Source organism: Anastrepha obliqua, chromosome 1, assembly GCF_027943255.1.
Source record: "Anastrepha obliqua isolate idAnaObli1 chromosome 1, idAnaObli1_1.0, whole genome shotgun sequence".
Lineage (NCBI taxonomy): Eukaryota > Metazoa > Arthropoda > Insecta > Diptera > Tephritidae > Anastrepha > Anastrepha obliqua.
Window position 1 is genome coordinate 183,990,992 of NC_072892.1, and position 15,285 is coordinate 184,006,276.

The 15,285-nt window shown below is 38.6% G+C and overlaps 2 protein-coding genes across 3 annotated transcripts; both read left to right on the top strand.

The window, feature by feature from the left end:
• The first annotated feature begins 5,512 nt into the window (after positions 1 to 5,512).
• LOC129243740 (uncharacterized) lies at positions 5,513 to 12,101 on the top strand. Of its 2 annotated transcripts, XM_054881002.1 has the most exons (12): positions 5,516 to 6,177; positions 6,437 to 6,742; positions 6,804 to 7,398; positions 7,468 to 8,514; positions 8,579 to 8,750; positions 8,813 to 9,283; positions 9,339 to 9,473; positions 9,539 to 9,623; positions 9,712 to 9,901; positions 9,980 to 10,130; positions 10,279 to 10,408; positions 11,863 to 12,101. In XM_054881002.1, the coding sequence occupies exons 1-12, from the start codon at positions 6,123 to 6,125 to the stop codon at positions 11,964 to 11,966; spliced, it is 3,441 nt and encodes a 1,146-aa protein (XP_054736977.1). In that variant the 5' UTR covers positions 5,516 to 6,122; the 3' UTR covers positions 11,967 to 12,101. The 2 variants fall into 2 exon arrangements, with proteins under 2 accessions (XP_054736984.1, XP_054736977.1); XM_054881009.1 differs by lacking the exons at positions 9,980 to 10,130; positions 10,279 to 10,408; positions 11,863 to 12,101 and having other exon boundaries at positions 5,513 to 6,177; positions 9,539 to 9,636; positions 9,712 to 9,823.
• Positions 12,102 to 12,361: 260 nt separating this feature from the next.
• Positions 12,362 to 14,584, top strand: LOC129235620 (uncharacterized). Its single transcript, XM_054869550.1, has 4 exons — positions 12,362 to 12,808; positions 13,144 to 13,396; positions 13,575 to 13,948; positions 14,015 to 14,584. The coding sequence occupies exons 1-4, from the start codon at positions 12,485 to 12,487 to the stop codon at positions 14,222 to 14,224; spliced, it is 1,161 nt and encodes a 386-aa protein (XP_054725525.1). The 5' UTR covers positions 12,362 to 12,484; the 3' UTR covers positions 14,225 to 14,584.
• Positions 14,585 to 15,285: the final 701 nt, after the last annotated feature.

Sequence of the window (15,285 nt, forward strand, 5' to 3'; positions counted from 1 at the left end):
CTCCGCGGTGAAAAGGTGTGTATTGCGTTTGATTAGCTAGCAATCGCCATCAGATTGTCAGCATTTTACTGACAGTTTTATGCCAGAACGTGATGCCATCTCTTAAAAAGTAACACAGTTCGAACAAACCCTTTTATACTGCGTTTACGAATGAGTCCATGGTCATAAAATAGGATGTGCAGAGCCTAGGCAACTTCTGCTAATTTTATAATCTTTAATTTTAACTGAGAATCACACGCACTTCGTGCTTAACAAAAATGTTTGAAACTATTCTTTGAAATAATTCAAATGTGACAGGTTGTGTTTGATAACACTTTTCCTTCTCATCCTTGTTTATAGTCCCCAACAAACTGAAACATGTTAAATATTTTAATTGTCAGATACCATCTTTGAAATATCAATTTTCTGATTGATCATCGCTAATTGAAACCATCCACCACTCATCATAATCATCATTCCTTAGTCTCCGTTGCTGAGCATAGGGCCAAAGTAAAATTTTTCCATTTGTGCGATTCCGGATATATTTTTCACTTGTTGCCAAGTCATTGTTTTGTCCACGGCTTTGTATTCCCCTGAAATTTGCTGTCCTTAGGGGTTCCAGTCCAGCGCTTGTCTGCTGATTTCAGTGCCACCTTTCCGTAGGGTATGGCCAAGCCATCTCCATTTACGTTCCCTTACTTCAGTTGCGATTGGTTTTTAATCGTCGATGCAATTCGGTGCTAGATATCCAGTTGTCTGGCCACCAGATGCGTAGAATGCGTCTCCAGCAGCGGTTCACGAACACTTGAAGCTTCTATACAATTTCTACAGACAGACACCATGTTTCACAGGCGTAGGGCAGAACTGGTTTAGCATTGGATTTGAAAATCCGTATTTTTGTTGTAATGTGCATTTGCTTGGACTGCCACACCGGACGAATATTTGCAAATGCACCTCTTGCTTTTTGCAATCTTGTAGATACATCATTTTTGCATCCGCTTTCCGCAGTGAATTGCCTTCCAACGATTATATTTTCAATATTTTCCTCTCCGATATTGTAGAATGCATCGTTTGTTGTGTACTGCCAAATATTTGGTTTTCTTTGCATTGGTTTTAAGTCCAGCGGCACTAGAGTGTTTTGCGAGATCATTCAACTTGCTCTGCATATCCGATTTGCGTTGAGCGAATAGAACGATGGATTAATTTCCGTGACACCGGTTCCTCTGACCGGTAGAGAAAATTTGATAGTCGGAAAAACGATGATGACGATTAAAGATACGTTAACTAGAAGCAACTACAACCCTACTACATGGATTAGTAGAATTTAATTTCAGTTTTATATGAGCAATTATTTCATGGCAGAAATGCGCCGCTCAGGGATGACCAATGTTAGCTTTTTCTTTCATTTATTAGGTGCACAACTAAGTTCCTGCTGTTTGTCAATAGATGCCGCCAGCAGTGTGTGCTAGTCGATTCTAACATAACCTAAACGTCAGAAACCAGACATAAAGCTTAGACATATAATAAAAAAACTGCTTCGACACATTAGTGATTTTGTTTTGGTATCATATACTTTTGGTTTGGTGAAAATGCCTGACTTTGTGCCGAATAATCGTCATTTGCGGGAAGTGTTGATTTTCCTCTTTCATTCGAAAAAAAAGGCGGCTGAAGCGCATCGAGAGATACAAAAAGTTTATGGAGATGCTGCTTTAAGTTTGGTTTCGTCGCTTCAAAGACGGTGGTTTTAATGTTGACGACCGTCCGCGTGAAGGAAGGCCAAAAATCTTCGGAGACGCTGAATTGGAGGCATTGCTCAATGAGGATCTCTGTCAAACGCAAGAAGAGCTTGCTTCAGTATTAGGAGTTACCCGCCAATCCATTTCCAAGCGATTGCATGCTTTGGGAATGATTCAGAAACAGGGGACTTGGGTTCCTTATGAGTTAAAACGAAGGGATGTGGAACGTCGTTTTTTGAAACGTCAGTTGAACAGGCGAACTTGTAAAATAAATTAAAAAGTAAAACTACTTATACCGATTGAAATTTTTTTTACATCATTTTGGACACATGTGAAAATATAATAATGATGGTCAGCTGCGTTCATAGCGTGGGAAGACCGTCAGACGAAGCAAGAATGTATCATTGCGTTCAGCTGACGTATTTTCCCCCCTCTACGGCGCAGATGACTATTTTTTTTATTCTACTAAATGTCAAAATATACATGAAACAAATTTCAGCCGGTATAAAATGAGTTGGTAGAAATTTTTTTTCGACACGTTTCGTACCCTCCCACAATTACACCCACCGCGGTTGCGCCAGCTGACGTTCACTTTCGTTATTAATGAAAGCTAAATCACAAATATAAGCAACAATTTAACGGTATAAAAACGCAGTCCAGAAACGACCCCTGGCTCCCTGACTAATATTACCCTTAATATATTAGGCGGCCGCCGTAGCCGAATAGATTGGGGTGTGACTATTATACGGAAGCAAACGGGTTCAAAATCCTGGACATGAAGCACCAAATAAAAGAAAAAGTGATTTTTATTAGCGATCGTCCATCGACCGAAAATGGCGTAGGTCGCTCCATTTTTTAGCATAAATTATATATTTACATATACAATATATAATACATTATTGCAAACATGGAAAACGAAATAAATAATGAATTCTGTAATTTAATTTAAATATTTGGTGAGTATACAACTTCCTTTTCCTACTAATCAAAAATACCGTTCTATGATTGAATGAAACCATTTTGAGCTAAATTTTAATAAAAATTATTAATTATTATTATATAAATAATAATTTTTCCTTTCTTTTGTTGGTACACTAGACATATGAACGTACGAGTATGTGAAGCCTCATTTCAATCTGTCAATTTATTCTTTGTTTACAAGCCATTCAGTATCGGCGCGTCCCAGTTTTTTCTACAATAGAAAAAATTAAGTATCGTACAGTAATTAAATTTTAAATAAAATAGGACGCCATTAATTAGGACAGTAGAAAGATGGGTTGCTGAATTTAAACGTGGTCGTCGTACAAGCCGTGAAAACGATCTGTGTCAAGGACGGCCAAAAACTACAACAACACCAGAAAATAAAAAATACATAATATCGCATTGGAAAATCATCGAGTGACTGAAAGAGATTTAGTAAAGGGTTTTCCAATAAGAGGTGTTATTTTGATATTCAAAGAAAAATACTATTTTTCAATATAAATGGTCGGATGTTTATTTCATTATAAAGAGGAAGGTATGCCGTTAATAGTGGAAAATAACATCAGCCTAATTACCACCACGACTACGCTTACAGGACAATATCCTTTTCATGAAATTTTCCATAACCGAATGGCAAAGTGGCTGCCCTATGTCCTCGATAGCCTCACGAATTCCATCTTTGAGGTCTTGAATCGACCCTGGGCTGTTGGCGTACACCTTCTCTTTCACGTGGCCCCAAAGAAAAAAGTCACAGGGTGTTAAATCACAAGATCTCGGTGGCCAATTGTGATCACCTCTTCGAGAGATAACACGGTCCGGAAACTTTTCCCGTAAAAGATCAATGGTTTCGTTGCTTGTGTGGCACGTAGCGCCGTCTTGTTGAAAATAAACGTTGTCCAGATCAATACCATCCAATTCCGGCATTAAAAAATCGATAGCGCAATCCATTCATTCATAACACTTTTTATTGGAAAACCCTTTAGAAGCCCTAGGCATCTCATTGGCAATGTAAGTAATATTTTGAAGTATTGGGTTTCAGAAAGCTATGCGCACAATGGGTGCCGCATTCGCTAACAATGAAAAAAAACACATTCGAATGTGAATTTCTCAGCACATAGCACAATAAATGCAAAAGAATCACAACTCAAAATTTTTCCAAATCCATTTTTTTCCATAAACCATTTTACCATATATGTATATCTCTAACTACCCCCGAACTTCTTTTCTCACGAACCATATCCGAAAACTAGTTGTAAAGTATAGAAAACAGTTGAAAAGCGGGCAAATTATTATCCTTGGAGACTCCATGAAATCATTATCTTTTCGACAAAGTACATAAGTTTTACTCTGTTTATTCTAATAGAGTTAAAAACGTGGGATGCTTGATATAGTAAATATTACAATCATTCTATTAGCAACTACCTATGTACAGAAGGTTATGAAAGTGAAGCAAAATGCATCCCACGCTTTTAACTCTAATTTGAATTATTCTATTTGTATCTTAATTTTTGTTATAATTCTGTTCTGAGGTAGTTGACTATGACTGATCGTTCGATTTGCTATTACTTCATTATAGGTCCCTTTGTCATTAAAATTTATTTTCTACTTTTTAGTTCGATTAGCAAAAAAGCGTGTTTTTTAGTTTTTTTTTTTAAACTATTTTTTATTTTCTACTTTTTAGTTCAATTAGCAAAAAAGCGTGTTTTTTAGTTTTTTTTTTTTTAACTATTTTTTATTATGAATGAAAATTGTTGTTATCATTGCAGTCAGTGAATTAATGATTCGAGATATTCGTGTTATATTTAATTCCTTTCTTATCGACTGTGAGTCTAAAGCTATGCAGTTAAGAAGTAATTGGGATGAAGAACTTGTATCGTGGAGGGAGCCTGAGAAACGGCTACCCCACTCCATTGGCCAGTTTTTTTCGATTTTCGTGGTGTAGTGCACTGTGAATTCCTTCCACCTGGCCAAACTGTTAATAAGGAATATTATTTGAGCGTTATGCGTCGTTTACGTGAAGCAATTAATCTAAAAAAAACAGAATTATGGGCCAACAACTCTTGGTTTTTGCATCACGATAATGCACCGTCTCACACTGCACTCGTTCTTCGTGACCATTTCGCCAAAAATTCCACGCATATCGTTTCGCAACCACCGTATTTGTCTGATTTGGCTCCGTGTGACTTCTGGCTATTCCCAAAACTCAAGAGACCACTCCGGGGAACGCGTTTCGAGTCGATTGAGGAGATAAAAGCTGAATCGAAGAAGGTGCTGATGGCCATACCGGAAATGGACTATTTGGCATGTTTCGGGGATTGGAAAAATCGTTGGCATAAGTATATTTCATCGAGAGGGGATTGTTTTGAAGGGGATGAAACTGATTTACAAGAATAAATAAAGATTTTTCATTTTACAACCAAATTCACCTTACTTTTTGCCCACAGGTAAAAAAAGAAAATATTAATCCTGGCAATCCTAACAAGGATAATGGAAAACTTTTATCAAATTATTGCATTGTCATCGGTCCTTGATAGGTGTGCAAAATTTCAAGTCGATCAGATTTTTAGAAGCCAGTGAAAATTAAGCTCAAAGTGTGTTAAAAATTTAATTTGAAATAAAAAAAACTTAAATTTGAATTTTAAAAAATTTTATTTGATACTAAAAAACTTCAATTTGAAGTTAAAAACCTATATTTTTAAATATGTATTTGCTAGATTAAAATAATTTGAACTATTTTATAATACTTACTTAATTTGGAAATAAAATTGAGTCGAAACTGCAATACCACATTTGGGCTCATATGCGGTAAAGAGTGCAATATTTTTCTTTCGAAATAAGCTTGAATGATGAAGAGCTCAATGGGTTAAAGCATTTCATTGAAACACGTTGAGCTCCAATAATAAATTCTTACTTGTAGCTTATGATTGCCTGATAGAACTCTGCTTGTGTATACTTGTACGCCCAAATTTAACGGCATAACACTGAAAACTAGCTTCGGCCAGGTAACTTAGTCAGCTGATGTAATTCAAACCAGTTCCATGCCGGCGAAACCATGCAGCAAACCACAGTGGAAATGGCAGACTGCGAAAATCGTTATAAAACCTCTTTCTCACCACACCGGTTGCTGCCAGCTCGCACACAAGTACGCCTTCAAGTCAACTTTTGCAGGCCATCGATGACTGCGATGAAGAAAACCAGATTTAGTTGTACGAGAAACGTTAAAGCGCTACTTTGTGACTCAGTCAATAGCGACGGTGCGTGGTTTGACCAACATGTGAAAGTGAAAATAATTAATTCTGTTTCTTTGTTATGAGGTTGTGAAACATTAGTTTGGAAACCTTTTCATGTTATGTACAAATGGATGCATGTATTGCATGAATATTCTCTTGTTATAACAAAATACAAAGGGGCGAGCAGAGAAGCAAAATGAAGTTTCCATACTTATTGGTCATGGCTGCTTCAATTTTGTCGCAAAATATTGGTAAGTAAACGTGAATGCCAGTTTCGAAAAAGTTTGGATAAAAGCTGCAGATATCTTAATTCAAATATGTACTCGTATGTATGTATTTATGTGTTTCCGGATTAAATTCACTTGTAAAAGCTCGACTTCCATTTTTTATGCTTTTATATTTATGTACAGTTGTCGCATTATTCGTTATATACCTGCAGCTTTCTTTCGCTTTCTTTCGCTTTTTATTACTTTTTAATTACTTCTCTTCGCATCTGTATTTCGTAAACAGTCGGCGCGCAACAACTGATAGCGTATATCTCTCAGCATGGTCTGCATGGGGAGATCACTTTCCGGCAAGCCAATTCAACATTTGTGGAAATTAAAGCAAAACTAGAAACCACACTTCAGTATCCGGACCAAGTGTGGAGTTGGGGCGTAAGAAAGTTTCCAGTAGACTATACTGATACCGATCCAGTAACACGTTGTAGTTTGGAGAAATTGGGTGCTCAGGTTTTGAGTTTCGATGAGAGTCTGGACTATTTGGTATTGCCTGGAAATGAGACTGCCATATGGCATCGCGAAATGAATCTAATAGGTACGGCAAGTACACACATTTTCACGCAAAATTTGTTGATCAAATTCTTCCTTCCTTTAAGGTGAATCTGGGATTTGGGGAAAATCTCTCGTTCTTACGGAGGTCAACTCAAATGTTCGTATTTGTTCTACTATCACCACGATCCAGATGTCAATAGAGCATATGGCAGAAGCTCGCTTCAACACACCTATAGCGGGCTCAGTGCACTTTCGTTGGTTGGCGCCATCAGGCGGCGCAGATGGAGATACACTCATCTACTCTGACCTCTATCATATACAAGCACAGCCCGCAAATGACGATCGTAGCAAGCCGATGACACGTCACAGTTGGAAAATTTTTGTTACGGATATATTCAAAAACGATCATCACCGCACCGAAGACAATTGCAATTTTCTGCAGCTCGTGTTTGATCCTCAAGGTTACGGGGAGAACAAAGGTATTGGTGATCTCGACGCCAGATTGGGAAAGATCAATGTAGCGAAGAATGCGTTACATACAGCACAACGCGCTGTTTACAGAGATGATAAATTTGTATTGTTGCCCTCTGATTTATCGATACCACATCGCACGCTGTACTTGGTATTATTCGATGATCAGCATCCGGACAATTTTTTGGCGTGCACACAAATTCGCCATGTGCAGCAACTGACATACAAGTAAGAGATTGGAAGTTGAAACACGTTCCGCTTTATTTGTGTAGTCGTTCTAACTTTTCGTTTTTGCAGAACCTTCTTAAACTCTGGCGGCATTAAAGGTGAAATAACATTTACTCAACGTTCACGTTTCGATCCCACCTTCCTGAATTTCACAATTGAATCAGCTGGCAAGCAAGCACGCTTTGTCAACCGAAAGTTTGCCGAAGACGTCTCGGCATTTCGCATACACACTCTCCCACCTATACCGCACAGCAAAGGCTTACAAAGTTATTGTAAGTCCACCGGAAAGATATTTAATCCACATTCCCTCGAAACTGGAATTATACCCCCTCCGGGCTTTGGAACTCAAGATCAATATCCCATCGGCGATTTGAGTGGAAAATTGCAGAGCCGCAATAAAGATTACTATCATAATTATATACTACCAAATGCTAGTTCAGAGCTCAGTGGACTCTACTGGGACACATTCTTGCCATTGCAGGGTATTAATAGTATCGCACACCGCGGCATGGTAATCTTTACATACAACCGTACCGACGTAGACAATATAACAGAAACACCTTGGAGTTGTTCGACTATAACGCAATACCGAAAGAATGGTGTCTATCAGAAGCCAATGCTTACAGCGCAAGTACTGTTCCGCTATCCGTTGGTGGGCCGCGTACTTTTCCGTCAACCGGCTGAAGAGCCTTGGCAGGACACCACTGTCATATTTGAATATCTTATACACGCCGACGGATCGACACAAAACAACACCTTCGAGCACCGTTGGGCCATACATAGTAACTCGCCCGGAAAGGATTTCTATGACTGGCAGAACCGTTGCATTTCTGCAGGCAACGTCTTTAATCCTCATAAAGTACAGTGGGGAAATCATTCGGTTGACGATTACTGTAAACCTCATCTACCGGCAATGTGCCGTGTGGGAGCTTTGGATACCCGCGTGGGAACTTTGACAATAGCGGGTAGTAAGAAAAATGCGGAGCACTTAAGTCGACTAATGTTTACGGATACAAATCTGCCATTGTCTGGCAGGCATAGCATCCTGGGAAAATCATTAGTAGTCTACGATGATTTCGGTCCAAAGGCACGCGGGGAACGACTGGCATGCTCAATGTAAGATAAAATAGATTTTTCCATTAATAAAAGTTTGTAATGGAACGAGTTTTTGTCCGCATAGCATCTTTGGACACTTCCGGCGCAAAGTAGTGGCGAAAGAATGGTACGCGAATGGAGATGAATTGACAGTAAGTGGACGCCTAGAAATCACACAACAATCGGAATATGACATTAGCAATATTGAGGTGCAGTTCAAAGGACTGAAAGAAAACAGCGGTTATCATATACATATGGTAAGACACATTATTTGGATCCTTAATCAGTGTCAATGTGGTAATTTTGAATTTATTCTTAGACCCCAGTGGAAGCTAATCTTGAGTTTCCTTGCGAAGCTACCACCCTTTATGGCCACTGGAATCCATTCAACATCAATGTGAAATCCTCACCGCCGCCACAGCAAGGGACGACCGATCAGTATGAAATGGGTGATTTGAGTGGGAAATTCGGTACCCTTGATGACGTCACACAGTTCGAAGATGCCTACAATGATACCAATTTGCCGCTGTTTGGTTACAATAGCGTAATCGGTCGTTCAGTGGTGATACATAAAAAGCGCCGAAATGCTCGTTGGGCCTGCAGCACTTTGGAGCGCGGCTACAGCCCTAGCGAGGCGCGGGAGATACGTGCGATTGCATCATTTCATCATCCCACTGGATATGCTTATGGTTATATCAAAATGACACAATTGGTACATATCGACGGGAGTCAATCGGAAACGGTTATCGAGGTCAAACTAAGACACCCAGGGAAAAACGATCGAAATATGGTTGGAAAGATATATTTAAACTAGGAAATGAAATACAAAAGTTTCGTACTTCCAGACATATGATCACAATTGGCAGATATATGTGAACCCTGTAGGTGTGGATGCAGTAGTAAAGCCCACAATAACGCGATGTGTTGCCGGTGGTTATGTGTGGAACCCATACTATACTCAACTAGCAGATCCCCTGAATGTAGGCTTGCCTTAGATAAATTAATTTTGAACATACAAATTTAACCAGAATTTCCTTAATTATAGCGTGATTTATACGAGCAGGAGTGCGGTCCCGATAATCCACTACGCTGTTATGTAGGCGATGTAGGCGCACGCCTCGGTACTATAAGTATGTAACACTCGTATGTATAATTTCATCGCTTACTCCGAACTCCGAGCTAACCTTATCTGTACTTAACTAATACATTTTTTCTTAGACCTCGGCGTTGAGCGCGTGGTTCTTACGGACTCTAACTTTCCTCTCGAAGGTCCTGTGGGGGCTATTGGACGCTCTATAGTCCTCTTTGGACCTGATCATTCTTCGGAACGCTTTGCTTGTGCCAACATTGAACCGGATCATAATGTTTTCAAATATGTCAATTTGCAGAAACCCCCAAGATTTGTTGTGTACGCGCAATTTATTAATATTAGTTTCATTTCTTATAATTTTTCTTATAACACCTTTGGATTTTTACACCTTTTCAGAGCTCAGTTCCTAGAAGAACTTCGGTCCGTCATGGGCATACCCGAATGGATGTTGGACGTGGATGCACGCAAAACTAAGGAGCTGCATGGCGGTGCTTGCATTCAAATGATCATACATTTCAAGGGTCCCATAGCTCATCGTTTAGAACTGGTAAGAAAGTAATGCTTGTGTCAATAGAACTTTGTTGAAGAGAAGGTAGAGAGAGTTGTTAGTGTGACGTAAAGAACGGAGATTTTTTATTTGAACCTGACGATTTGTTACCAACCATTTTCATATCGTTTGTTTACTTCCTTCACAGGACATGTCACGACTAATCGCCGCTGGACGTCTAGACGCACCAAGTTTATACGTTCCAGGTTACGTGAATACTAAAAGAAAGGCTACAATATCGTATAGGACTTGTGGTGTACGAGATCCAAATGAAAAACGTGAGTAACCCTGTGCCTCCGACAGTATTTATTTATGATTGACTTACCGAAGGATTTTCAAAACTGAAAAATACAATTTCCAATAAATATACACAATCAACACACACGACCAGTCCAGTTCAGCACTAGATATGAATTTTTTTAAAAAACAGTGTAGGGATGCTAAAATGACACATAAAAAGTTGAGGCACGGAAGTTTAATTTTGGGTCGTGGTTTGTTTTTCTGAATCAGTGAGTTTTTTGGATACTTTTTACGGTTATATGAAACAGCAAAAAGGAATCGAATATATACCTATAAGTAGACACGTATAGTATGTATTCCGAATGCTCATAATGATGAGAAAAGAGTGAGGCAAGGCTAAATCTCGCCTGTCCGTTCGCCCGTTAATTCGAGCCAAAATTACTATATTTCAATGAAACTAGACACACATTTTACTTTTTGTCCATGGTAACTTGCTATTGAAAAAGGGCGGAATCAGTTAGTAACCACGCCCACCCTCCATATGAAAGGAATTTTCAAAAATAAAAAAACTTTATATCTCGGTTATAAATAAAACAAAATCTCTCAAATTGCGTACAAATGATGAGAAAAAAATAGGACTCAAGTGAAATTTTGAAAAATGCGTGGTGTCACGGGCGCACAAACATACACGCAGGCACTGCATGGTCTCATTCGTTCATTGTTCATTAAAAAAAAGCATCTCTTAGGACTTTGCGAGCAGTTTGATTTAAGAAAATTGGTGTTAAGCAAAGAAAAGAAAATAAATTGTACGGCAATTGCGCGGATATATATTATCAAGGGAATGGATTTCTGATGTAAAGTTTTATTTACTGGCTTATCGAATTGAAATCCATTTGAGAGTGAGAGGTCCGCCGCAGAGGTCGGATTTAAATCCAATTGAGCATGATTAGAAGCTTTTAGAGCGGAAAACTCGACACAGAGTCGCTAAAAAAAGAGTTGATGGAACCAAATAATGTTATAATTGTATTGTATCACTATTATGTTTGGGATATTGTAGCAGGTTAAACTCCTACTTATCCAGATTTGACCCCGACATACCAAACATGCATATGTCCGACATGAGAAGGCACCCCGCACGACACTAACCACCTTTTCACATGCCCCATAAAACCCACTCATCTAACACCCTTCTCTCTTTGGATCCAACCTATCGAAACAGCAAGTTTCCTGTAAAAAATTTTTTTATAAATTTATGTATAAACATGAATTTCAAATAAAGCTGCTTCAATACTTTTTTCAATTATTTCTGGGAAATAAGAAATAAGCTCTTGTATGCAGACTTAAGTACTTTACTGTATGTAAAAATATGAAATTAAAAAACAACATTGTTGGGGTAATAAATACACACATATTTGCAAAATTTTAGCCACTGTATGCATACATACAATTACGTCACATTTGTTTATCAATAAATTCGTTTGTATATTTTCAGGTACTAAATCATTCACCGGCAGCTTCTACAACACCTCAAATCGATCGCTTCCAAAGTATCTCATATTCGCAATTTTAATCTCATTCAGTTTGTATAGTCAATAAACATTTCGCTTTGATGTTTCGTGATGTGCACACAAATATAGTCCAGTGTTTGTTAAATATGTAACTTTCTTGTGTATATATAAACATACCTTCTGTATTCATACAATAAATAAATAAACATAATTTATTTTAGAATCTTGTTTTGTTTATCTCTCTCTCTCTATCTCTGCCAACAAAACGCATTTACGATTTCCAAGTCTCTTACGCCGCGACTATGGTGCGCTCTCAAGCAGCACCGCCTATGCTCTTCACACCCTAATTTCTCTTTTTCCGTGCAGCAGCGCTTAAATGTGGAAATAAATGTAGGTAGGTTTGTATGTATGTACTCGCATTCAGCTGCTCTGATGCAATGCGCCTGCGTCGCAAACATGTGCCTTTAGTATCGATTGAAAAATGGACAATTTCTTTTATACACCACAAATTCTAAGTCTTTGCCTGGCAGCTGTCGTGAAAAAATTTTCTCTAGCCGTTGAGTGAAGCAGCAGTATAGCAAAGAATTAACAGTTTTGAATTCAATAATGAATTGCGTTTTTCTAGCATTTTGCTTGAGTTTAGCCGTTACAACTTGCAGCGCTACCGTTCTAAGTGGCCCATATCTCTTTTGGGGTCATCAGAGTGTCATTACATTGCAGCCGCGTGCACTTGTCGAGGCCAGCGAAGACGACCTCACCAATTTGTTCCAGGACGCAAAAGCTATAGTGATATTCGTGCGAAACACTACGGGACGCCTAGATGGCGAGGCCTATCCGAAATTCCAGCAGTTGGTGAAGAATAACGCTTGGTCCTACTTGCCCCAACGTTTTCTCACCGCTGAACCCTTCAACTACAATGCAAACATAGAAGTAAATACATACATACATACATAGATTTGCCATTGCCATGCATTGGCCAATATGTGGTGCAAACGCAGTGTTCATATTTGCATGCATATGTGCAAGTATGTGTGTGTTTTTGCATGGGTGTTTAGTCACAAACACACACACACAAACGCACACTTGCATACAAACATGCATATATGCATAATTACATAAAATAGCATAATTATAAGTGCATCCATGCGCATATGCACTTATGGCAATCAATTTTTGTCTGCCCGTTCCGACACATCTGCATCCAATCATCCGGAATGTTTAGAATGAAATATTTTTAAACTTTTTCTTCTTCTCTGCACCCGAAGGTCATCAATTTAAGCGGCTCTGCTGAGGAAGAAGACGATGCGCTCATTTCCGGCTACAACGATGCGGTCGCTATTTACGGTAGTGGCGAGGTATTGGCCATATTAGCTAGTCGCGAGGATGACACCCATTACATTACTAAAAGGGACACCAAAGAACGTGAGGAACGCACCGAGGAGGAACGGGGCGCAACAACGACTTCTCAAACACCAACTGCTGAGGAGGAAGACAAAACTTTCATATACGAAGCACTTGGTGAGTATTGCAGGCTCTCGATTTTATTCGACCCAATCATTTCTTTTGTACTGGTCCATATTTTTTATTTATTATGTTATTTCTTATTCAGTTATTTATTTATCGAATCATAATTTCAACACTTGAACGCGCAATACAAAGTATTTCATTTGAGTATTGTGCACTTCTTCCTTCGTAGGCCACAAAGCTGTACTATATGTGACCTCTGCTCCGATAATCAACATCAACGGCAAGCTCAACAACACCAAGCTTGTGTCGCACAACAAGGATGTCACTTTCGATGATCAGAAGGGAAAAGGCTATGGACGTCTCAATGTCATATTCTCGGTGGACACTCAGAAACTATTCTTGCGTTTCAACTTCACATTGAGCCGCGGTTATTGGAACATGAAGGCCGTTGAGGTGGAGTACAATGAGTACAAATCAGTATTGCCTGTTGTGGGCACGCTCTATACCATTCCTTCTGCACCGATTGGCTTCTCGTACCGCTGCTCCTCACGCAGTCTACAATTTGGCAATGATAACGACAGCCTCACCATAATCGACTATCAAGTACCCAACATTTTATTGGCGTAGTATACATTTATATGATTTCTCATGCACAATTTACATTCTTAGGTGCAACCCTGGTTGAACGGCATACCTCGCTTTGGCGATGTTTACGATTGCGTCGGCTTTACCACAGCACCTATTTGGGCCGGCGTTCTAATAACATTTTTCTTAGTTGGCATTTTGTCTATTGGTCTGATTGCATTAATGGATATAAAAACACCAAACCGATTTGAAAGCTCACGTAGCAAGCAACTGTCACTGTTTATTCAGGAGTAGTGGCGACGTATTATTCCGAAGTGGGGTACTCTTCAATCCGCCCACTTCATCGTCTGCTAAAAAATATTACCAACTTACATATTTACATATAAAAAAGTCGCTTATGCAAATGTAAACTTATTCGAGTGTTTATGAATTGCTTAACGAGTACTGGAATGTTCATACTAATTACCTACGGCATCACAAATCCTCTTGTGCTCTTCACATTGGCTATAGAATTTTTCCTAATACATTTATTGTTCATTTTAATTGTTATGTATGTGTATATCTTATTGTTTTATTGATCTCTAGATAATTACAAGTTCAAACAAAAATTTAAATAAATAAAGGGTCCTTCAAAAGACGCGCCTAGACAAAGTATGTGAAAATGTAGATTTTCTTAACTTTCACTACACGCCTCTAACAATTATGTGTGAAAATTGGCATCAATTAAATGCCCACCAGGAGAAGGTCAGCAGTTAGCATCCGCCAAAACAGTCGATGCATGAATTCTTAATTGTTGATAACGTCGAAGTGTCAATTTCGATGGTTGTTCAGCAATACTTTGCGCTACAGGAGCAATATTCTCAACAGAACGTCCAATTCTGTCAGTCAAATTTTTTATTCTCGACAGAACCGGTTTCTTGACATTTGAATTGTCGACGCATTCGGACGATTATTTCCACCAAAAATATTACGAATTTTGCGATGTGTTGTTCCTAAAATCGACAAATTTTCATAATCAGTTTCAATAATTCGAATGCGTTGTAAAAGTGTGCATTTGTCTACTTGAGAAATGTGAAAGATGACATAAAAATGGTACCGTCTAGCAGTAATTGGCAACGGACATCTAGGCGTTACTGGTCCTCATTTTGAAAGGTCCTCATTAACAGTAATAGCATTATAAAAAAGTAGCTGGTACATAGCTTCAATTATTAAGCAATTACATCTTGCCATATGTATTTATGTACATACATATATATATATTCGTGAGTGTTTCAAATAAATATTCAATATCCATATCTTAGGTGCGTATGCAAAATATTTGTAATTATTTTAGTGTTTATATCTGTATGGCGGCT